General features: G+C 52.5%; 8 protein-coding genes across 10 annotated transcripts; 4 read left to right on the top strand and 4 right to left on the bottom strand.

The window, feature by feature from the left end:
- The first annotated feature begins 2,247 nt into the window (after positions 1–2,247).
- LOC9640717 (cytochrome b561 and DOMON domain-containing protein At2g04850) lies at positions 2,248–3,421 on the top strand. The gene has a single exon (XM_002971820.2). It carries the CDS (start codon positions 2,269–2,271, stop codon positions 3,412–3,414), a length of 1,146 nt encoding a protein of 381 aa, XP_002971866.2. The 5' UTR covers positions 2,248–2,268; the 3' UTR covers positions 3,415–3,421.
- Positions 3,422–5,094: 1,673 nt separating this feature from the next.
- On the top strand, positions 5,095–6,960 carry LOC112346947 (thiamine transporter 1-like). The gene is made up of 10 exons (XM_024676978.1): positions 5,095–5,267; positions 5,343–5,448; positions 5,501–5,574; positions 5,640–5,726; positions 5,779–5,833; positions 5,895–5,956; positions 6,015–6,131; positions 6,186–6,247; positions 6,298–6,712; positions 6,767–6,960. The coding sequence occupies exons 1-10, from the start codon at positions 5,112–5,114 to the stop codon at positions 6,893–6,895; spliced, it is 1,263 nt and encodes a 420-aa protein (XP_024532746.1). The 5' UTR covers positions 5,095–5,111; the 3' UTR covers positions 6,896–6,960.
- Positions 6,961–7,313: 353 nt separating this feature from the next.
- On the top strand, positions 7,314–9,142 carry LOC9640718 (30S ribosomal protein S1 homolog). Of its 2 annotated transcripts, none has more exons than XR_002992625.1 (10): positions 7,314–7,728; positions 7,786–7,945; positions 7,995–8,056; positions 8,106–8,265; positions 8,319–8,439; positions 8,494–8,575; positions 8,627–8,730; positions 8,797–8,864; positions 8,915–8,965; positions 9,014–9,139. XR_002992625.1 is itself a non-coding variant. In XM_002971821.2 (10 exons), exons 1-10 carry the CDS (start codon positions 7,342–7,344, stop codon positions 9,095–9,097), a joined length of 1,290 nt encoding a protein of 429 aa, XP_002971867.2. In that variant the 5' UTR covers positions 7,319–7,341; the 3' UTR covers positions 9,098–9,142. The 2 variants fall into 2 exon arrangements, 1 of the variants encoding a protein (XP_002971867.2); XM_002971821.2 differs by having other exon boundaries at positions 7,319–7,728; positions 8,786–8,864; positions 9,014–9,142.
- Positions 9,143–9,971: 829 nt separating this feature from the next.
- Positions 9,972–10,543, bottom strand: LOC9640456 (membrane magnesium transporter). The gene is made up of 4 exons (XM_002972029.2): positions 10,415–10,543; positions 10,310–10,362; positions 10,146–10,246; positions 9,972–10,086 (listed from the first exon to the last, which is right to left on the bottom strand). Exons 1-4 carry the CDS (start codon positions 10,497–10,499, stop codon positions 10,002–10,004), a joined length of 324 nt encoding a protein of 107 aa, XP_002972075.2. The 5' UTR covers positions 10,500–10,543; the 3' UTR covers positions 9,972–10,001.
- On the top strand, positions 10,531–12,710 carry LOC9640719 (H/ACA ribonucleoprotein complex non-core subunit NAF1). 2 transcript variants are annotated; one of them, XM_024676976.1, is made up of 7 exons: positions 10,531–11,137; positions 11,199–11,276; positions 11,336–11,800; positions 11,849–11,899; positions 11,951–11,995; positions 12,062–12,181; positions 12,244–12,710. In XM_024676976.1, the coding sequence occupies exons 1-7, from the start codon at positions 10,565–10,567 to the stop codon at positions 12,682–12,684; spliced, it is 1,773 nt and encodes a 590-aa protein (XP_024532744.1). In that variant the 5' UTR covers positions 10,531–10,564; the 3' UTR covers positions 12,685–12,710. The 2 variants fall into 2 exon arrangements, with proteins under 2 accessions (XP_024532744.1, XP_024532745.1); XM_024676977.1 differs by having other exon boundaries at positions 12,065–12,181.
- LOC9640457 (subtilisin-like protease SBT5.4) lies at positions 12,679–15,714 on the bottom strand. Its single transcript, XM_024676975.1, has 11 exons — positions 15,561–15,714; positions 15,408–15,511; positions 15,260–15,357; positions 15,045–15,212; positions 14,876–14,987; positions 14,282–14,822; positions 14,140–14,228; positions 13,836–14,081; positions 13,669–13,783; positions 13,409–13,613; positions 12,679–13,357 (listed from the first exon to the last, which is right to left on the bottom strand). Exons 1-11 carry the CDS (start codon positions 15,654–15,656, stop codon positions 12,765–12,767), a joined length of 2,367 nt encoding a protein of 788 aa, XP_024532743.1. The 5' UTR covers positions 15,657–15,714; the 3' UTR covers positions 12,679–12,764.
- Positions 15,698–17,073, bottom strand: LOC112346948 (F-box/kelch-repeat protein At1g16250-like). The gene is made up of 2 exons (XM_024676979.1): positions 16,981–17,073; positions 15,698–16,898 (listed from the first exon to the last, which is right to left on the bottom strand). The coding sequence occupies exon 2, from the start codon at positions 16,869–16,871 to the stop codon at positions 15,795–15,797; it is 1,077 nt and encodes a 358-aa protein (XP_024532747.1). The 5' UTR covers positions 16,872–16,898; positions 16,981–17,073; the 3' UTR covers positions 15,698–15,794.
- A 70-nt stretch (positions 17,074–17,143) lies between these two features.
- LOC9640720 (protein farnesyltransferase/geranylgeranyltransferase type-1 subunit alpha) lies at positions 17,144–18,825 on the bottom strand. Its single transcript, XM_024676980.1, has 7 exons — positions 18,644–18,825; positions 18,457–18,581; positions 18,149–18,391; positions 17,993–18,102; positions 17,812–17,932; positions 17,658–17,753; positions 17,144–17,598 (listed from the first exon to the last, which is right to left on the bottom strand). The coding sequence occupies exons 3-7, from the start codon at positions 18,383–18,385 to the stop codon at positions 17,173–17,175; spliced, it is 990 nt and encodes a 329-aa protein (XP_024532748.1). The 5' UTR covers positions 18,386–18,391; positions 18,457–18,581; positions 18,644–18,825; the 3' UTR covers positions 17,144–17,172.
- Positions 18,826–20,139: the final 1,314 nt, after the last annotated feature.

The raw sequence follows: 20,139 nt of genomic DNA on the forward strand, positions 1-20,139 counted from the left end.
CTAGAGCCTGGCTAAAGATCGCCGAGAAATCGGTGATTGATTTTTATCAATCCAACTCGGATTCCATGTCGATGGTGCTGCCGGTGCTGGCGGTGGTGGACAGGAAAGTGGCGGTGGCGGAGGAGTCGCCGCTGGAGCTGGATTCCAGCGGCGGCGATGGCTCCTCCTCAGTCTCGGTCTCCTCTAGCTCCTGATCGGTCTCGCCGCCCAATTCGTCGTCCGAATCGTGGCGGAGCATCTGGAGGACGAGCCTCCCCTGGCTGCGGATGGGCTGGAAGAGCATGAGCTGCGCGCCGTGCGCCGCCTTGATCTCGTGGAGCACCACGCGATTGTTGCTGCGATTGGCCGAGAGGAGCGTCCACGGCACCTGGAGCGGCAGATGGTTGTAGCTCGTGCGCGCCAGCGATGGCATCGGCGGCGGGAATTCCCCCTTTCTGAAACGGTGGGGGTGCTGATCGTCCTCCGCGCTGCTCTTCTCCATTTGGGGCAGCTGGATCATCGAATCGACCATCACGGGACCTCTCATTCTTGCCTCCTTTTCTTTTTCTCCTCCCTCGCTAGCTGGATCGATCAGACGATCCGGGCGCGCGGCGCGACTGGATTGGATTTCAATCGGCTAAAAAACAGAGGAAGATAAGAGGAGCGCCAGGCCAGAGGGGATCCCAGAATCGATCCAATCGCGCAAAGGGAATCCAATCCAATAGACTGGGAACTGTGATGGGCGCTACTACTGCATTGATCGCTCACGCTCTTGGGTGAAAGACACAGGAAGAAAACTAAGTGGACTACCTAGCAGGATATTACTGGTGGTATATATAGGAATATCCCCCGGCGGCTAGGGCTTTGCTTTCACTCTCCTTATAATTCAAAACCAAGAGAATCAGTGTCAGGGCCAAAACTAGTATGCTTCATGACAACACGAAACCATGTATCATAGCCTAATTCTTCTAACGGATTTTCCCACCGCCACCCCACCACCCAAAACAAAATTTTCTCCCTTCTTCCAGAGAACAAGTGGGATATCCCTTGCATCTTCCATGGACCAATCACATTTACAGGCACACGCCCGTTTCGTTTGGCGGAGCCGAGCCGAGTCTACGCTTTCTCTTCTCTCCTCTTTTGTGGTTTTGGAGTTTTCCATTCATCAAAGTTCGTTTGGAAGTGCACACGTCCACACACAAGAGTTTATGTGTGCACGCTTTGCGGCAGTAGGAAACAACTAGAAAAAGGAGAAGATACTCCTCGTTTGCTGGAATTTTCTCACCGCTGATCACTCTCGGTTTCTTGCGAAGATCGTATCGTCTCGTCTCGGTCGATCGGTGGCGACAAACTCGCATCATGGAAATTAATGGCGAGGAAATCGGGCAATGCAGCAAATGCCCACTGCTGGGATTTCTTTCGAAGCTGACGTGGCGGTAATGTTGCCCGGGCCAGCCGGCAATATGAGGTGGCGGCATCGGATTTGTCTCGTTTTCCACGGCAGAACTTATGAGTACATTCCGTGGCTGGAAAAGCTTGGGCCATCGCTGGGCGTCCACGTGGCATCTGGCGTGGAACGCATCCAGAGAGGATAAAAAGTCCCCACTCCTCTCTTTTCCTTGTCATTTTTTCTGGTGGTTTGTTTGTCCACTGGCCAGAGAAAACTGTTACTCCATAGCCATTGGACCAGTGACGCTTTCACGCTTTTAGAGATAGATAGCCCATTTGCGAGTGTACCACCTCTGAAGATTAGGGCTCCAGCCTTCCGTTCTACTTATCGAACAAGATCTCGCCAACCGCATTGTCTGCATTGGCCAGCCAGTTTTAGGGCCCCAGTACCTTTGAAATCTCCGCATTTAAAGGCTCAACGTTGATGTGGTGTCAATCACACAAGCGCCCAGCATTATCATCTCACGCAATCTCTCCTGAAACTCGGGCAAATCGAAATAACAAAAAGAGGACAGCCACTCCAATTTTCACTTGGCTTTTCACTTAAAAGGCATGGAAGTGATATCAAAATCTCCCAAGGCTGTTGCGGCGAGATCATGTCCTCCCAGAAACTTTGCTAGTTGCCGGCACGATTCCACAAAATGATACAGGACGATACCTGGAAACTGGTGTCTCGAATGAAAGCCACCACTTTCCCCTTGCAACTTGGGGGACTCCTATCCGTCCGTGCAATCCAACGGCTGGCATTCAAACAAAAGCATATTCTCCAGCACCGAGAATATACCCCTCCCGGCAAATTCTTTTAAACTAAAAGTCAATAGGTAATGGACTTGTTCTTCCATGGGATACAAATGCCGCCGCCGCCGCCACTGGCCACTGCTTGATCTCATCGCGATCGCTTTCTTCTGCCATGGAGCAAAATCCGAAATGTCTTCCCCGCGGCAGGAAGATCAGTGCTCCACCGATGGTTTGCTCCGAGAATTCGAGCACTGCGTGGCCTTGGGAGCGCAGGGTGCGTTCCTGGCGTGGAATTTCTTCGCCCAAAACCAGAGCTTGGATCTGGCGTTCTCGGGTGAGTCCCCGGGCTGGGCTGGATGGGGCTACAATCCAATCGGGGACAACATGATCGGCAGCAGCGCTCTCATCGCCTTTCGAAACGCCACTGGAGCTCACCTCCATCTCTACAGCATCACCAGCGAGACCTACACGTACCGCTCGCTTCATCCCTCCGCCTCCAATTCCACCCCGGATCTCCAGCTCGCGAGAACAAACTGGATCAAAATCTCTGGAGCGAGCATCCAGTTCTCCGCCAGGATCAAGTTCCGCTCCAATTCCTCCAGGATCTTCCACATCTGGACGCGAGGAACAGGAGTCAACGGCGATTCACCGCTGCCGCACAGTGTCACCCGATCGAGCGAACTGCGAGGGCGAGGGACGCTCGATCTCGCCAATGGAACTGGCGTCCTTGGCAAGGCTCCAAGCCTGGCGCTTAAGATCACACACGGATTGCTCTGCGCCGCCTCGTGGGGATTTCTTTTGCCGCTGGGAGCGATCGCGGCTCGATACCTCCGGCGATTCGATCCGGCCTGGTTCTACGCCCACGAATGCTGCCAGGGGCTAGGGTTCTTGCTGGGCACCGCCGGCTATGGCATCGGCCTGAGCCTGGGAGCCAAATCTACGGGGATCGAGTACACCACTCACCGCAGGATCGGCATCACCGTCTTCACCTTGGGATCACTCCAAGCGATCGCGTTCTTCCTCCGCGCCAAGAAGGATCACAAGCTCCGCTGGCTGTGGAGCTTGTACCACCGAACCGTGGGCTACACCGTCATCGCCCTGTCGATCGCCAACGTCTTCGAGGGATTGGACATCTTCTCGCCGGAGAGAGCGTGGAGAAGAGCCTACATTGGCGTGATCGCTGGGCTGGCCTCCATGGCCGCCCTCCTGGAAATCGCAAGAACCCTAAAACCCCAGCTATTTGGCTGATGGTTAACCAAGGGTAAAAATAGCTTAAAGGAAAACCTGTTTTGATTAAATTATTCTGCGAATGTTACATGGCATATGTGTTTAACTAAGGGGGGAAAATAATTTATTTATACACCGTTGGATGCGATCAAAACCCACACGAGGTGAAGATCTCATCGTTGGTGTGGAAGTAACAATTGTTTACGTCGGGCTGGCACCTTGCTACCCAGCTACACACGCAGCTTAACCGGCCTCCGGTGGCACACTCCACGTAGGGTCCGTCGGGCGAGCACGTCGGAGGCGTGGAGCACACTGCTTTTATTCCAATTTACACCAAGGCTTTAGTAGCTAGTCAATGAGCGTGGACTAAGAAGGAAGACGACGACGAACGAGGTTATAAGAGAGTAAGGTGGACTTGGGCTGACCGCGAATCTAGTACGTACCGTCCGTTGCTTGGAGCAGGCGACGGTTGTGATATGCGCTGACCGGCGTGGCGGCTCCGCCGTTGACCTTTTCTTCTCCCATGGTGTAGGACGTGGTGGGCGCCTGGGCCTCGAAGGAGGCGCTGGGCGAGATCTGCTGCTCCTGGTACGCGGCCACTGGGAAGATTTGATCGAGATGGAGGGAGGAGACCGGCACCTGGGCGAGGAGCTCCTCGCTCAATCGGCGATCCATCTTGAGCGACGCGGTCGGGGCGAGCTGATCCGGGTGGTGATCCATTCCCACGCTCGCGGCGGGGGCCTGCGATCGATCGAAGTACATGTTCTCGAAGGACGCGGTGGGAGTGATGCTCTCCCTGGGGATGTGGTTGATCCCGCGGGATGCGACCGGAGCTTGGGCGGCGATGAAGTTCCTGCGCTCCTCGCGGGTCATCCCCATCATGGTGTCGAGCTCGCGATCGAGATTGGCGAGGGAGACGGCGGCGGGCTTGAGCGACGCGGTGGGAGCTTGTGAGATCTCCTCGATGTTCATCCGGCCTCTGTTCATGCCAAAGGAGGAGGTTGGCGCCTGGGACTCCCTCTCCATCGCCACAGGGACTTGCGCCTCCTCCTCCCAGTTCTCCATTCCAAAGATCCTGGAGGCCGTGGGAGCTTGCGCCGCTGCCTCCCACTTCTCCATTCCAAAGTTCTTGGAGGCGGTGGGAGCTTGCGCCTCGCGGTAGAAGGCGGCGGTCGGCACTTGGGCTCTCTCGCGGATGGAATCATAGCCGAAGGACGCAGCGGGGGCTACTTGCTGTGGCTCGTACGAGGCCACTGGAGCTTGATCCAAGTTAGACAATGCCTCTGGAATTCACACACGATCAGCACAGTTCTTTCTCTTCTCCATCGAGGAGCAATCCAATCGAAGCGGCAGCTTACCCGAGAACCGCATCACCAGAGCAATGCTCAAGAGAGCAAAGACCAGCTTGGAGCTCCTCATCTTTGCTTCTCCAAAAAGAGCGAGTGATCGATCGATCGACTGGGAAGAGTCCGAGAGCCTACATTTTGCTTGCTAGCCCGCTGGATTTTATACCCGCGGCAAGGGTGGCCAATTGTGCCTTTGTTTTTTACCTCGCAAGGCATGCTTCATGCCTTGCCCAAGTGGAGAGGTTCATAAGGAACTGGCTAGTGCCATCCTGGCCTGACGCGTGGCATGTGAGAACAAATCACAGCCATACAATGCGGACCATGTGTAAAGGCCCTAAAACCCTCGTGATTTTAGGGCTCCTTCCTCCTGTGATGGAGGAGGAGCGCGAGGAAGGGGGAAGCGATGGCGGCTTGCGCGGCAGCGGTGTGGCATTGATGTGCGTCTACGCGTTTTGTCTCCAGTTCACGCCGTCGGAGCCATACCTGGTGCCATTTCTCACCAAGGTGAAGGGATTCAGCAATAATGTGGTAAGGATTAGCTTAATCAGCTAGAATGTGGCTCTGGGAATTCGATCGCTCACGAGGATTGAGCCACACTCGCAGGTCACCACCGAGATTTTTCCAGTGTCGGTATACTCTACGCTGGTCTTTACGCTTCTAGCCGCGCCGGCGTGTACTTATCTCAAGTATCGCTCGGTCATTTTGATTGGTACGTGAGTGAGTGTTTCGTTTTGATGATTCACAGTGCTCGGTTCTTCCAGGTACTTTGGGTCGTTTGTCGACGTTTTTTATCCTTCTTTTCGGAAGATCATTGCTCTCAATGCAGCTTATGCAGGTTTGTGACAACCTCAGAGAATTTTGAGTTTTAGTTCTGATGTGTTTCCTTGTTTTGCTTTCTAGGCTACGTATGCGTTGGGAGTCGCCAGCGATCTCGTTTTTTCTTCCTACCTTTTTGTTCTCGTCAAGGAGAACATGTATCAGTCGCTGGTACGTACGCACAAGTTTGAGAAAAGTTCTTAGTTTCTTTTGGGAACTACAGACTAGTTTCACTCAGGCCTCATCCACATTTTCTTTTTTCATTGCTGCTGAGCTAAGTAGGTCCGGTCAGTGGGATCTCTAGGAACTGACTGGTTATATTTCCTTTTCTTTTCTCAGGTCAGCTCCTCGTTTCGGAGGGGGTTAACTTGATCGTTCTACTGTACATTTCAACGTGCATGGTATCCATGGATAGAAATGTTCTCGGAAGATTGTGCTGACGATTTGCATCTGTGCTAGGTTGCACTTGCGTTGGTAGCATGCGTTTTTCTTCCGGTGGAAATGCGACACTGGATCGATGTATCTAGCTTGGGAGACTTGGAGCTGGACTGGGAAACTCCTACTTCTTCCTGTCAGGTATGGCATATCGTAGACGGCCTTCGGCTTCCCCACTTACAACTATGGTCTTAGAACTTCGTGGAATTGGTGAAAGCTACCTGGAGCAATCGAAGTCTACAACTACTGTCTCTCTGGTGGGTTTAAGATGTTCTTAGATGACTTAACCACGCATCGTTTTTTGTAGGTGGGCTTTTCAGCTAGGCGGCACGGCGATGATCGAGAATTACGGCACGAATCTGTTCGATGCTGTCGATCCAACGTCCATCTACAACGGCCATGTCATTGCTGCAACGCAAGGGGCGTCTTGTGTTGCAGCTCTCATCGCTGTTCCAGCTTCTCGCTACACGTCAAAGGCTGGTGGTCTGCTCTACGCCGGAGGATCTGGACTGACATGGCTGCTGTGCGTTGTACTGTCCCGCTCCAAGGCCTTGTGGATCGTGCACGCAGCATACATCTTGTGTGTTGCTCTGAACAAGTTCCTTCTTTGCATCCTCTACGTCCAATGCGCTCGGTTTCTCTCTCACGGCCACTTTATTTTCTTGTTCAGCCTCAATGCTGTGGCAGCGCTGCTTGTCCAATCCTCTCTCCAGGCGTTCGTGGTACGTTTCGATTTGTTTCTGTACCTGACCAGTTTCCTTTTCTCGTTTATGCAGGAAGTCCTGAACGCCAACTTGTCCGCTCAGTTCTACTATGTTGGAAACTATTTTCTATTGCTAACCATTGTCTTTGCTGTGCTTGTGAAGGCATACTATCAATCGAGCAATGCTACATTACTTCGTTAAAGATAGAAAAACTGTTAAGTTGTTTTTTCTCCTGTTTTACTAATCCAATCTTGTCTACTTCTTCCTGTTCTGTGACAACCAGCCAGCAATTCTCTCTGGTTTGTTTCATCCCCAGAAATGTGTCCTCCAGTTCACCGCTTTCTAAGTTTCAGCAGGCCTTTCCCAATTGCAACAAGCTTCTCCAGATTCTCCGGGCCTGCGCAGCCAGACGTCTACAAAACTTGCAAAGTAAAAACAGGCAAAAGAGAGAAGCATGGATCGCAGGGAGTTTTGCTCGGATCGAAAGAGCAAGGGTTTAGGTCTTATGGAATTCATATTTCCGAATATGCGTCTGTTTGAATAACTCATCGCCAGCCGTCCATCTCCGAAATGGACGGCCAGCGTGCGTGCATTGCCACGGCGAAGAGAGAAGAAAGAGCAGAGCCACACACTTCTTTGATGTGAGGATGAGCGCTGCTAGGGTTTGCGTTCCAGGTACCGGCGGATGCATCGGCACTGCCACCATCGCCAGGGGAGGCCGCGGATCAGCGCTGCTGCTGGGCGACGCCTCTCTTCGGTTCAGGTGGGAGGCTTGGCGCCAGGATTTGAGGGTAGGCCACGGGCGCTCCATCACAGCTGTGGTAGAATGCGTCGCCTCCGATGCGTCGAGCGTCGAGGTGAAGGATTCCGGAAATGTGGACGTGGAGGAGGCTAAGGAAGATCCGGCAGACGATGCGGAGGCTAAGGATTCGCTCGACAGTGCTGCCGAGAGCGATGAAGAGAAGGATTCGTCCGAGAAAGAAGGGAAGGGGTCTTCTACTTACTGGCAGAACTTTCAAGCCATTCGTGCTCGGGTAAGGATTTTCTTTGGTTCTACGCTCATTCTTTTTGACTGATCGATTGTGTTGCAGAGGCTGCAAGACTGGAAAAGAGCTGAGAGCTTCCAAAAGAAAGGAGGGATTTTCCAAGCTAAGATAGAGTCCTTCAATCAAGGTGGCGTGGTGCTTCGTTTCTACAGTTTACGTGGTTTCTTGCCTTACTCTCAGCTGAGTTTAGCTCGGCTACCCCGAGGTAAGAGAAGAAGAGCTTTCCTTCGTTTTCACTTGGATTTTCCTTGCAGACACGTCCAAGACTGTTATGGATGTGGGGAAAGAACTCATCGGAAAGTCTGTCCCTGTCTTGGTAAGTCCTTTCGTTTCTGATGCTCGTGACAACATAAAGCAATTCGCAGGTCATTGAAGCTGACAGAAAAAAGAGAAAGTTGGTGTTTTCCGAGAGGAAAGCTCTCTGGTCGCAGTTTGGCTCGAAGATTCAGATAGGAAACGTACTGGATGGCCAAGTTACCGGCATAGTTGATTATGGAGCCTTTGTGGACATTCGCTACGCAGATGGTTTGTTCTCTCGCGTTTCCTTTGGATGTTTGTTCTTACGGTTGGAGGGACAGGAACATACCCTGCGGTGGGCTTGGTTCATGTGAAGGAAATCTCCTGGGATACTGTAACTAATCCGCGAGACGTACTATCAGTCGGCCAAGACGTGAAAGTAAAAGTGACCGGGATTGACGAGTAAGTCAAATCGGATCATTTCTCGCAAGCTCTTTTTCCTTTTTTTTTTTCCAGAGAAAGCATGAGGTTAGCGTTGTCTATAAGGCAACTGGAACCTGACCCACTCATGGAGACTCTGGATACATTGATGCCAAAGGTAGTGACTTCAGCACACAGTTTTCCAATTCCTGCAACACTCTAAGCACAGGATTCTTCAACGGAACCTGGCTCAAGCGACTCAGACGAGCAGCTGTTAAACTCACCTCTACCTGGGATTGACAAGATCTGTGAGGAGCTGGAGAAGGAAAGCGGGTATGTATGCATTTGAAGTTCTCTCTTCTCACGACCAATATGATCACACGAACAGAGTAACTGCAGTGACTCTGGGTAGGCAAAAGCTCGAGAAGCACGTCGTGTCTCAAGATTTGGAACTCTGGCTTTCACAGGTAGGAGTATCGCTTAAGTAGCTCGAATCTAAGCATCGCAAATTCCATAGGGTCCGGTTGAAGACGGGCATATCACCCTCTTGGCACGCGCAGGCCGACAGGTAAACCACACGGAAATCCAAAACATCTAGCTGACATTCTCATTGCAGGTTCAAGAAGTTCACGTAACAACATCACTGGGAAGAGATGAAATGAAAGTTGCCGTGAAACGAGTCACGCAAAAGATCCCGTGAGTTGTACAAAACGCTTGTACATGAAGCTTTCCGGTTTGAGCTCTTCAGGTACTCCCATCCTCCTCAGGCACGGTATGCTTGCTCGTTACTCTTGTAGCATTTGCGATCGCTTCCTTTCTTCCTTTGCCAGCAGGAAATACAATACACCGTGTTGGAATCCTCTTCTTGCCAACAGGCCTGAGAATCCGCAACCTCATCAGCCTCATTCTGATCCCAGCCATAGCCAAGCACCTTGTGATCTCCCTCCGGTTGATCTGCCTGGGAAAAACCACGTATCTCTTTTCGCCAACTCCTGGAGCGTGCCTCAAGTCGACCTCAATCCCGTGCCTCACGTAGCAATTCTCGACGACCATCCTCTTCAAACGCCTGTAGCCTTCCGAGTCCATCTTCCCTTCTAGCTCGAGTTGTTCCTCAACGAGCCTCGAGAACAAAAACCCCGGCTTGAGCCTGACGTGGTTTGGAGCCTCGTCCGAGAAGCCAACCTTGAAGGCCCTGTGCCGGAAGAAGAGCCTGCTTATGGCACAGACTGTGAACTCTCGCCGCCTTGGCATTCGGCCCATCTCCTCCAGGACGGACACCACTGCCCAAGTTTTCATCCGGCGACAGTCTGGGACTAAGCGGTTCCTGTGCTTTGCCTTTGGCATCTGTCCCTTCCCTGTCAAGTCGAGGTAGAGATCCTTGAAAGCCCACTCGAGAGCGAGCGGCTTTTCTTCCGGTGGTGGATCTCTTGTGTAGAAGAGGAGAGCTTGCTTCTTTGGATCGTGCTTGAATGCCAGCGTAAACTTTTGCCGAGCGAAGACCATCAGCTGTGGAAGGGCCCTCGCCCTCGAGTGGAGAAATCCCATACCGGCTATAAAACCTCGCAAAAAGAATGGACAAAAGGTGGCAGTAGTGGTTTACCGATTTAATTTACATCCAGCTTTGGTGGGAAGAGCTTCCCTCGGTGATTGAAGATCATGAAGTCAAGGTTTTCCGGAAGCTGCAAGATCCTGCCCAAGAACAAACGTGAGAGGAGAAAAAAAAAACACGAGAAAAGATGGAGACAAACCTGTCGTGTTTCGAGTCTGGAAGAATCTCCAGGAATGTACCAGGAACCGAAAGCGCTGCCCAGAGGCACAGCGCCGAGCTCACCAAAACTTCGACCAAAATCTGCGAAGGCAGGCGCTTGTGATCACCAAAGCGAGGAAAGAGAGGAAGTAACAAACAAAGCACCTGGAATGAAACGCGAGAAAATTCTTCCTCCTTGATCTTGAGAGCCGCGCGATCTGCAAGTGGATGCGAGATGAAATCTGGAAGATCCAGAGAGGCGCGGCTTACACTGGATCGTGGAATGCGCCGCATGCGCGAGGAGAAGCACGCCGAGAACGCCGATCGCGAGATCTATCTTCTTGGCGATCCCCATACCCTACAAGAACCCTAAAAGGCTATTCGTGGAATATACCGTTTGGGAGGTTTTGTCTAGGGTTTATGGCGATGGAGCCTGCCGCCGACGAGCTAGAGCAGCGTTCGATCGAAGGTAAAGATCCCGAGAAAGGGGCGCCAGTGGAGGACGATCAGAAGCATTTGCTGGAGATCGAGAATGTGAAGCCGGTGGTAATCGATGAGAATTCGAATCCGATGGTAGTCGATGGGAATCCGAAGCCGGTGGTAATCGAGCAAGACCAGCCGCCGCAAGATGGTAGCGCCGAGGATGTGGAATCCTCCAGGCTCACGAGCGTTGACGATGATCGAGAGGAAGGCGAGGTGGAGGAAGATTTGGCCGAGAAAATCAGAGTAAGTGCTCCTTGTGTCCAGAAAGAAGAGAATGAGAAAGAGGAAGACGAAGAGGAGGATGAAGAGGATGATCTGGGAGAGACCATGGAGGACAGTGAGCCTCTTTACAGCGACCATGGAAAAGAGGAGTCTTCCTCTAGTGACGACGACAATGAGGACTGGACGGCTTCTTTCGAGCAAAACTTTGGAAGCGAAAGCAAAAAAACTCACAAGGATAGCAGTGATGATGAAGATGACAAGCCTCCGAGAACCAAGAACGAGATCTCGGTATGACAATGTAGATTCTACCTCCTTCTTTTCATTCTTTCGTTCATTCTTCTTCTTGCAGAGCTTACCTCCGGTACCAAAAGTAGATGTCCAGCTCCAGCCTTGTCACACTTTAGTCCCAATCGGTACAGTCTCTTCGGTAAACTGCGGCATACTTGGCTTTTCTTTTCTATCTGTAGCTTAAACTCGATGTTTCAGATAGTGGAAGCGATGATCATCGTAGAAGGTGATGAAAATCATCAGGCACTCGATGAAGGCTCCATTCTCTGGCTGACGGATAGCCGAGCTCCCCTTGGTTTTATCGATGAAGTCTTTGGCCCCGTGAAGAAGCCCTTCTATGTGGTACGATTCAACGACGTTACAGAGGTTCCCAAAGAAGCACGAGAATCGGCGCGAGTGGCCTTCGTTCCCGATTTCGCGAGAACAGTCTTGAAGAACGAGAACCTGTTCAAGAAAGGTTACGACGCGTCTGGGGTGGACGACGAAGAGCTTTCGGACGACGAAGTGGAGTTCTCTGACGATGAGAAAGAAGCAGAATTTAAGCGCGAGAGAGCTAAAGCAAAGAGGAAAACAAGGGAGGACTCAAGCTGCCAAGCTTTCAAGGAGAAAAAGCCACCTCGGGCTCGTAATTCCAGCAAGTTTGGCAATGGAGGACCACACAAGGTATCCGCTTCGACATCCAGGCTCTAGCTTACTTTTTCTTACGTGCAGGGATTCGAGTCGCCTCGTGATAGGAAAATGAGAAGTCCCGGCGATGCGCAGGTAATCTAAATACTCAGATTTCATGACAGGAAAACTAACTGTGGTTTGCAGCGGCTCATACATGAAGCACAGATGAAACGATTCAACGATAAGCGGGTACACAAACATCTCGCCTTTTTTTTTTCTTCTGTAAGAAAACTGCTAACGTTATGTGCCAATCAGCAGGATGAAAATATAAGTTTCCAGCAGCTGGCACTCAATCAGAATCGCAGCCACCAGCACGAAGCTGGACAAATTCCGGGCGCACGTATGAACAATCCCGTGCTGCTCGCTGATAACCGGGTAACTCACAAGATCTTTCCTTTCCAACTTCTATGTACACTCAAACTTCTTCCTTCTAGCAGAACCAAAGCTACCAGTCTGAAAGACAGCAGCAAATCCAAAACTACGAGCACCAAAGTGGATTACCGCCGCCTCAAGTGATGGTGGGATACCATCCTTCGGTCGCCCCGCCATCATACTGGCCAGGACAACCATACCAGGTGCTACCCACGCCTTATCAACACCCCAGCGTTAGCTTGCAGCAGTACGAAGCCGCGCTACCACCACCACCACTACCACAACAACAACAACAGGCTCCAGGTTTCTATCCCACCGGGGGCCAGTGCTTTGGAGGATATCCAAGCCAGCACGTCAGCTATATGCCAGGGCCGGTTTGCTTTCCGGGGTTTGGATGGATGCCAAATGCCTCGCAAGTGATACCACCAGTTCCGGCAGCTCAGTTTCCACCATTGCAAGGAACAGAGTTCCTGGAAGATTTCATCCAGGACGAGCACTCGAGCTAGAATTCCATCGACTGTTTTTTTCTTCCTTCTGGTAAGAGCACCCTGTAGATAACTTATCATTGTATCATAGTTGTACAGTTTTAGATGGCGGCCGAGAGCTCCGGGAGTTGGACGTCTTGGATGCCGGAGGTGGCGGTGGCCTTGACGGCGATGGGACTTCTCACTTGGTGCTTGCCGTCGCTCCAGCTAAAGTCCCCGAAAACGTATGCGCCCTTGGAGGATCTCTCGGCGGTGAACGTCAGAGTGAAAGACTTCTTCTCGCCGGTGCTGGAGAACTTGAGAATGGAAGGCGTGATTGACACTGAAACTCCAGGGGGAGGATTGATGGCTACTTTGTATTCCGCTTGGCCGTCACCACCGACGTTTGTCACGGTTCTGGTTACGGTGGTACTCCCTTTCAAGTTGGACAGTGTCACCGATGGATAGTTAAAGTCGCTCAAGCTGAGCTTGGCGTCGGGGCAGTGGACTTCGTAGCCGGTGAGGGTTTCCATGGCGACGCTGCTGTATCCGAGGCCGCACAGGAAGAAGATGTAGTCCTCGATGGCTGCGTCGTAGACGAGTCCCGGGTCTGCCGCGGCATTGACATTTACATGACCCGCGCCGTAGTTGAAAGGCCCTGCGACTTTGTTGCTACCATCCAGGATCTTGTTCCCGGTGTTGTCGTAAGTTATAGCTGGAAGAAGCACAGATCATCGACCGAGACAACGGAGGACAAGGGACGAACCTGTTGTCATGATGGCCGACTTGATGGCCGCTGGGCTCCAATCCGGATGCAAGGCCTTGAGAAGCGCTACGATGCCGGCTAAGTGAGGACAGGACATCGATGTTCCGGATTCGACGTTGAACTCTACGAGCCGGCCGTCTCCCGCAGGTGCTGTAGCTCGAGTGAAGGCTGCGAGTATGTTCATTCCGGGACCTGTTATGTCAGGCTGGAAGAAAAAAGATTGTATAAGCATCCCAGACTTAAAAGCAGGCGACTGTTACCTTCAGGATGTCTGGAGTGAGAGTGTTGGGACCTTGTGATGAGAAAGAAGCCATCTTCGGGGATGGCTCCACGCCGAGTAAGGTTTTTGCGGGTGTGATATATCCAACAGATGATCTAGTGAAAGAAATATGTCAGCAGCAAAATAGAGGAAATGGAGCATACGTACTTTGTGTTCTTCAAGTAGGCGTATATTTCTTTACCACTTTGGGCATCAACATTTGTCGCAGGCAGGACGTGTGGATCTGCAATGAGCTCTCCGCCATCTGCGTCGGAATTGGCTAGAACCAAGCCAGCTCCACCAGCTTGCTTCACCGCGGTGCCTTTGGAAAGACGAGTTGTCACACCCCGCAGGCAAACCACTATTTTGCCTTCAGTTTTCTTTGGATCCAGGGATCCAACAGTGCACAACAGACTACAGAAAACATTTCGTTGATGTGTGAGAACAGAAAAGGTGAATGAAAAAAACTTACCTGCCTATCGAGGATCTGTAGCCAACGTCAGATGAAGCCACGATCGGGTATAGCCGATCTTCCAGTTTAAATTCGGACAAGCTACTCCCCTTCAACAAAAAGTGGACAGTTGTCGAAACGAAAGGATACTACCCATACTTACCAAGTATGTCTTGTTGTTGCCGAGAATAACTGATGCACTGAAACTCCGGTCGATGCTGCTAGCTGCGACCGTCAGAATCCAGGGAGGAAGGTTCACAACACTGCCAACTTTCGGACCATCATTTCCAGCGGAGCAAACAACAGTTATCCCTTTCTGAATAGCGTGAAACGCTCCCAAGGCAATTCCGTCCTGGAAAAAGTCCGGTAGTGGAACCTTGCCTCCAATCGAGAGTGTGAGGATGTCCACTCCGTCTGCAATTGCGTCGTCCATGGCAGCGAGAATGTCCGCCTCCCAACAGCCTCCCGGCCAGCAGACTTTGTAGACCGCTAGCCTGGCTTTGGACGCACCTCCTTTGGCCGTCCCGTTTGCAAAACCGAGTATGTTTGCTCCCTCTACGAAACGTCCACTGGCAGTCGAGGAGGTGTGTGTTCCATGGCCATCTTTGTCTCTTGGAGAGCGAAAGTCGCCAGTGGCTGTTGTGTTGAGTGGGCCTTTGCTGAGCTCGTACGCTTTAATGTAGAAGCGAGCACCGATAAGCTTCCTATACCAGTCACCAATACATACATAAGTTTGACGAGTACACACATAGCTTACTTGTTACAATCGCTAGGATTGAAGGAGTTTGTATTCACACAGGTGCCTTTCCAGGTATTTGGAACAGGATCAAACGAACTGTCATCAAAACTGGCACTTTCAGGCCAAACTCCTATCAAAGCAAATGTGTGAGAAGAGTCTGATTAAGAAATTCCTTTCTTGCTGTTACCGGTATCGAGGGACCCAATGGTAACGCCGCTCCCAAAGTTGGCTTTTCTCCACAGTGAGTTTTCCGGAATCTCACCGTTTTCGTCCTCGAGGCCCAGGAACTTCCACGAATGCGTCGTGTGTAGCTGGTTCCTTTTGTCAGGAAAGACAGAGAGCACGCCAGGCATCTCTGCAAGACAATCGCGTCAGCCTCTGTAATCAGCCCCGTCTACTTGCTTTTGAGCGCGGCAACGTGCGTGGCATTGAGCCTTGCAGAGAATCCATTGAAGCTGCGAGTGTAGCTGTATAGAATCGATTCCCTGGCGGCCTCCTCACTGTTCCAGCCATTATAGTTTGAAAATAAGAACCAAAGCCAACGAGATACCTGTGAAGAACGGATGCAAGCATGCGATGGTGCGAGTGAGCCAGCTTATGGCCGCGCGGCGACTCTGGCTTGCTCCCCATGTAAACTATGTAGCCGGAAGAAGCCTGCAACAGCGCAATGCGATCGATTTCATTCACTGCTCCATCTCATTACCTGATCATTCGATGAATCCGCGCAAGGAAAATCCGCCGCGAATGCGAGCAGCAGCGCCAGGGCCAGCGCCGCGCCATGGAAGACGAAGAGCGCCATAGATCTCGAGCTATGGCAAAATACCTCTGTTTAGGGGTTTAGACTTCTCGCTAAATTAAAATTTAAAAACGTCTCGCCCCAGGTTTCGACCCCTGGACGTCACAGTACTTGGCCAGAACAAAGATGGTAATGGAATACCTAGAAGTGTAGCACGGCTCCCTGGCAGTGGTAAAACGTAAGCAGCAGCGCTCTATACAACTGCCTGGAGTTCTTCAAATCGGTCACGTCCTCTCCGCCTTTGCTGGTGACGAAGAACGCATCGTTTCTAAACAACACGGCGGACGAAGAATTGGAGACGAGATCCAAGCTTGACAACGACGATGGCGACGAGGCAGCGAACGGGAGAAAGTAGCGCGACACGATCCCGACCTCCTTCCAACCGTGTTCTTTGTCATCGTCAAGCCTCCCCACGTACCCAGCCTGATTGATCACGTATAAGTGATCGCCAGTCGCCACGAACTCGCCCTCGCGTAGATTTCCCTCCAAACCTCGCGAGAGTTTCCACCGCCCGGTGTCGCTGCTGCTGCTGCTGCTACTACTCCTGGGATCGAAAACGAGCACCCTCCTGTTCCTGCCGGCCCGCCCCTTGACGTAAAGTTTGCTCTGGAACACCGCGAAGCTCTCGATGTGGTTGAAGCCAAACGGCATCGATTCCAGCAGCGTCCACTTGTCCAGCTCGCTGTCGTAGGCCTCTGTACTTTGCTCGTTGTCGCAACCACCGGCAACGTACAAGGTTCCCTCGATGAAACAGCACGCAAAGTAGGACCTTGCGATCTTCATCCTGGATCCGGTCGTCCAGCTGCTCGTCGCCGCGTCGAAAATGGTCACTCCCGAGTGGTTTTGAAACTCTATCCCATCGTGACTGGCCGACGATCCCCCGAGGACGAACAGGCGGTGACCCTGGCTCGCACAGCCGACTCCCATCAGGTCCAAGTGTTTCTCTGCTTCCATCGGGCCTTTGATCCTGTGGCTGGCGGCCGAGTTGAAATCATAAGCGAGGAGCCGGGCGGACTTGTACAAGCGGGAGTTCCTTGGTACGACGAGGACCAGCCAATCGTCCACGAGGAGGTGCCTCTGGCGCAGGAGATAAAACTGCTTGCTGCTCACGAGCTCGTTCCAAGCCTTGGAAACGCATCGGATCCTGAGAAGGGAGAACTTTGGCAGCCGAATCAAGCACTGGAGCGCTATGTCATCTGGGAGACCGGGTATCACCATGCTGTGCAAAAATGAATCATCTGCTGCCTGCCGTGAGATGAGAGGAGTGAATCTTGCTCTTCCTAACTTGCAACTTCGGAAAAGAAGAAATTTGTACCTGTCAGTCTACCTGAATTTGCTCGTCAGTGACTGGTTGGTGCAATTGCGCGTCCAGAGCCAAGGACAGCAACGGGTGGAGCTACGAAGGTCACGTTACTAGAAAGGAGCGTTGACAAGCTCACTGGAACGAAAAAGTTTAGCGAAAGAAAGTTCGACGAGAAGAAAAGAGTAAAGAGAGAAAAAAGAAAGCTAAAAGCTCTTTTCAACTGTTTGCCTTCTTGAGCAGAGACTTCCTCCAGGCCCAGTAGTTCCGGCGCATCGAATCTGCCACTTCCAGGCGCTCACAGACTTGTCTCGCAAGTTGCTCTGGCGACAATCCCTCCGAGGGGAAGTCCAGCAGCCTGCAATCGTCAGCTGTGGGCCGATAACCACGGCATAGCAGCTCCAGGAGAAAGTTGAGCGCGTGGACAGAGATCTTGTCCTTGGCAAGCTCTTCGATGCAGACACGGATGACCTCCGGACTTCTCACAAGAGCGCTCTTGTCGTCCTTAAACAAGCCCCCCAAGTACCTCCATGCACTTTCATTGTCCGGGGCGAACCTGATCGCGTCGCAGCAAAACTTGAGCTCGGAATCTTTGGCAGCAACGAGGCCACCTATCGCAGGACTGTTGGTGATCACAAAGAAGCGCTGTAGGGAGCACAAGAGAAACACCATAAGGGACAAGCATTGTTGTCTAGGATATATACCTGGTTCCACACAGAGTTGTTGTACACATCTTCCTGAAGCATCTGGACGAGAAACTCGAGCTCTTTCTCCCAACCTCCAAGTTTTTCCAGAACCCACTGCACATTCATACCATAAATGAATGAGAACGACTGAATCAGTATAGTACTTCTTTACCTGTCTGTGTGACCAGGCGTGATAATTCTTGCCATCTTCGCTGAGAATATTGGCCGTGAATTCCAACTCAGCGTTCATACAAGCCGGTCCGCGCTTTTCAGCTAGCCATCGCCGGTGATGCCTGCGTGATAAAAGAAGAGAAAAGGTTCGGTTAGTGCTTTTAGACGAACCAAACACTTACCAGATTTGATAGTTTTTAGCATTGTCCTCTGCCATATTCTCGATGAAGTCCATTTCTTTATCCAAATCTCCTTCGATAGCTTCAAGAACTAGCCTCCGAAAATGCCAAACCTGGAGAAGAAAGATCAGATCCAAGAAAATACAAGAAGGGACTTACCGTGTAGTTCCCAGGATTCAAGGCAATGACTTCTCCAGTGAGATTCAGTGCTCGTGCCGAGCGCTCGTCTCTGGCAACCACAGCTCGAAAGTAATCCATGACTTCCCGGAACTGGCTTGTGTAAGCGATTGGCACGACAGGATTTGGACCATCGTCCTGAGGAATAGGCTCTACATCCTTCCACTCTTCACGCTCCCTGAGCGGGATCCACACTTCCTCGTCGTCGTCACTACTCATTTGGAGCTGGAATCCATCCACCACCAACACCCAAGTCAGCCACACCCAAGCTCTCCCTCAGGAAAACTTACGTGAGTTTTACGTAGTTTTCACGAAATGTGCTTGGGCTGTGAGCGTGGCGCGGCAAATTTCCAAGCATCCGCGTCCAGGAGCTTCTCCTCCTTGCGAAGAGACTGGAGAAGATCCTCGAGAAGCGCTGCGTCCACACAATGCGATGCTCTCAACGCGATATTTCCAGAAATCCAAAGACAACCCCACCTCTCTCGGTCTCCGCCTTGCGATCCTCCTTGAGCGTCAGCTCCTCGGCAAATCGCTCGAACAGAGAATCCTCCACCACTGCCGCCGCGGAGGAAGACGAAGCTCGCGCAGGCGATCCGGTCACACCGCTCTGCATCGCTCCATCCAAAAACCCTAGCCCTCCCTCTATTTGAAATATCAAAGCAATGAATGGTGCGCAACCTCGCCAAGAACACGCACACCACGGCGGCCTTGGATCCACCAGAGATCGCCTCCTACGCATCCACTCTCCGGCAATGCAATCGCTCGCGAAATCTGGCCCTGGGAAGGACAATCCACAAGAAACTCCGAGAGCTCGGGCTGGATCGGGTCACGACTCTCAGCAATCTCCTCATCCAGATGTATGGGAGCTGCCACTGCGTCGCGGAGGCGTCCCGGATCTTCGCCACGATCAAGGAGCCCAACGATTTCTCATGGAGCGTGATGCTCACAGCATATGCCCGAAATGGGCATCTTGCGGAGGCGCGGCGGTGCTTCGATCGAATGCCGCGCGCGTGGAGAGGAGTCTTCACCTTCAACACCCTCATGCTGGCCTACGCGCGGAAGGGAGACCTCCGCGAGGCGAGAGATCTCTTCGATCGCATGCTCTCTCGCAACACATTCTCGTGGAACGCGATGATCTCCTCCTACGCGCGCGGCGGCAATCCTCGCGAGGCGCTGGAGCTCTGGAGAGCGATGGACATCGACCCCGATAGCATCACGCTCGCCAGTGCGCTCCACGCTTGCTGCGAGCTCACCGATCTGGACGAGGGCAGGAAGATCCACGCGAGGATCAAACACTCGGGGCTGGAATCCGACATCATCCTGGCCACCGCGCTCGTCAATCTCTACGGGCGATGCGGCCGCGTGATGGACGCCCAGGAGATCTTCCACTCCATGGCCGATTCCCAGGACGTGGTCCTGTGGACCGCGATGCAAATGGCGCTGGCGCGCAACGGCCGATTGATCCAGGCCAGCGCCCTCTTCGATCGGATGCCGCGCCGGGACGTGGTCTCCTGGACGAACATGCTGGTGGCGCACGCCAGCGATGGCGATCTGGGCCGCGCGGCTCGTATCTTCGGGGCGATGCCCGAGAGGAGCTCCGTGACCTGGACTGCGATGATCACGGCCTACGCCCAGAACGGCCGCCCGCGCGCCGCGATCCACCTCTTCCTCGCCATGGATTGCGAGGGCTTCCCGGCCAACAGCGTCACATTCGTCACGATCTTCGACGCTTGCTCCAGCGTCGCGGACATCGCTCTAGGCCGGAGGCTCCACGCGGAGCTCCTGGATCTGGGCGCCGGGCAGCCGCCCCAGATCGATGTCTCGCTCGGCACCGCGATCGTCAACATGTATGGCAAGTGCGGCAGTCTCTCGGAAGCGCGATCGTTCTTCGATTCCATGCCGGATCGCAATGCCTGGTCCTGGAACTCCATGCTCGCAGCGTATGCTCAGAGAGGGCAAACGCTCGCCGCCAT

The sequence above is a fragment of the Selaginella moellendorffii genome, unplaced genomic scaffold (genome assembly GCF_000143415.4).
Source record: "Selaginella moellendorffii unplaced genomic scaffold, v1.0 SELMOscaffold_18, whole genome shotgun sequence".
NCBI lineage: Eukaryota > Viridiplantae > Streptophyta > Lycopodiopsida > Selaginellales > Selaginellaceae > Selaginella > Selaginella moellendorffii.

Excerpts from the sequence above, each read along its gene's own strand:
- LOC9640720 (XM_024676980.1), bottom strand. The coding sequence starts at position 18,385 with ATGAGTAGTGACGACGACGAGGAAGTGTGGATCCCGCTCAGGGAGCGT. Across the intron at positions 17,933-17,992 it reads GCTAAAAACTATCAAATCTG|GCATCACCGGCGATGGCTAG; the intron begins GTAAGTGTTTGG and ends TTTATCACGCAG. Across the intron at positions 17,599-17,657 it reads ACAACTCTGTGTGGAACCAG|CGCTTCTTTGTGATCACCAA; the intron begins GTATATATCCTA and ends TGCTCCCTACAG.
- LOC9640718 (XM_002971821.2), top strand. The coding sequence starts at position 7,342 with ATGAGCGCTGCTAGGGTTTGCGTTCCAGGTACCGGCGGATGCATCGGC. Across the intron at positions 8,057-8,105 it reads GAAAGTCTGTCCCTGTCTTG|GTCATTGAAGCTGACAGAAA; the intron begins GTAAGTCCTTTC and ends AGCAATTCGCAG. Across the intron at positions 8,440-8,493 it reads AAAGTGACCGGGATTGACGA|AGAAAGCATGAGGTTAGCGT; the intron begins GTAAGTCAAATC and ends TTTTTTTTCCAG.
- LOC9640717 (XM_002971820.2), top strand. The coding sequence starts at position 2,269 with ATGGGATACAAATGCCGCCGCCGCCGCCACTGGCCACTGCTTGATCTC.
- LOC9640719 (XM_024676976.1), top strand. The coding sequence starts at position 10,565 with ATGGCGATGGAGCCTGCCGCCGACGAGCTAGAGCAGCGTTCGATCGAA. Across the intron at positions 11,996-12,061 it reads AACGATTCAACGATAAGCGG|CAGGATGAAAATATAAGTTT; the intron begins GTACACAAACAT and ends TGTGCCAATCAG. Across the intron at positions 12,182-12,243 it reads TGCTGCTCGCTGATAACCGG|AACCAAAGCTACCAGTCTGA; the intron begins GTAACTCACAAG and ends TCCTTCTAGCAG.
- LOC112346948 (XM_024676979.1), bottom strand. The coding sequence starts at position 16,871 with ATGGTGATACCCGGTCTCCCAGATGACATAGCGCTCCAGTGCTTGATT.
- LOC9640457 (XM_024676975.1), bottom strand. The coding sequence starts at position 15,656 with ATGGCGCTCTTCGTCTTCCATGGCGCGGCGCTGGCCCTGGCGCTGCTG. Across the intron at positions 15,213-15,259 it reads GCACGTTGCCGCGCTCAAAA|AGATGCCTGGCGTGCTCTCT; the intron begins GCAAGTAGACGG and ends ATTGTCTTGCAG. Across the intron at positions 14,988-15,044 it reads CATTGGGTCCCTCGATACCG|GAGTTTGGCCTGAAAGTGCC; the intron begins GTAACAGCAAGA and ends TTGCTTTGATAG.
- LOC9640456 (XM_002972029.2), bottom strand. The coding sequence starts at position 10,499 with ATGGGGATCGCCAAGAAGATAGATCTCGCGATCGGCGTTCTCGGCGTG. Across the intron at positions 10,247-10,309 it reads TTTCTCGCGTTTCATTCCAG|ATTTTGGTCGAAGTTTTGGT; the intron begins GTGCTTTGTTTG and ends CTGCCTTCGCAG. Across the intron at positions 10,087-10,145 it reads CCAGACTCGAAACACGACAG|GATCTTGCAGCTTCCGGAAA; the intron begins GTTTGTCTCCAT and ends GTTCTTGGGCAG.
- LOC112346947 (XM_024676978.1), top strand. The coding sequence starts at position 5,112 with ATGGAGGAGGAGCGCGAGGAAGGGGGAAGCGATGGCGGCTTGCGCGGC. Across the intron at positions 5,727-5,778 it reads AGAACATGTATCAGTCGCTG|ACTAGTTTCACTCAGGCCTC; the intron begins GTACGTACGCAC and ends TGGGAACTACAG. Across the intron at positions 5,834-5,894 it reads TTTCATTGCTGCTGAGCTAA|GTCAGCTCCTCGTTTCGGAG; the intron begins GTAGGTCCGGTC and ends TTCTTTTCTCAG.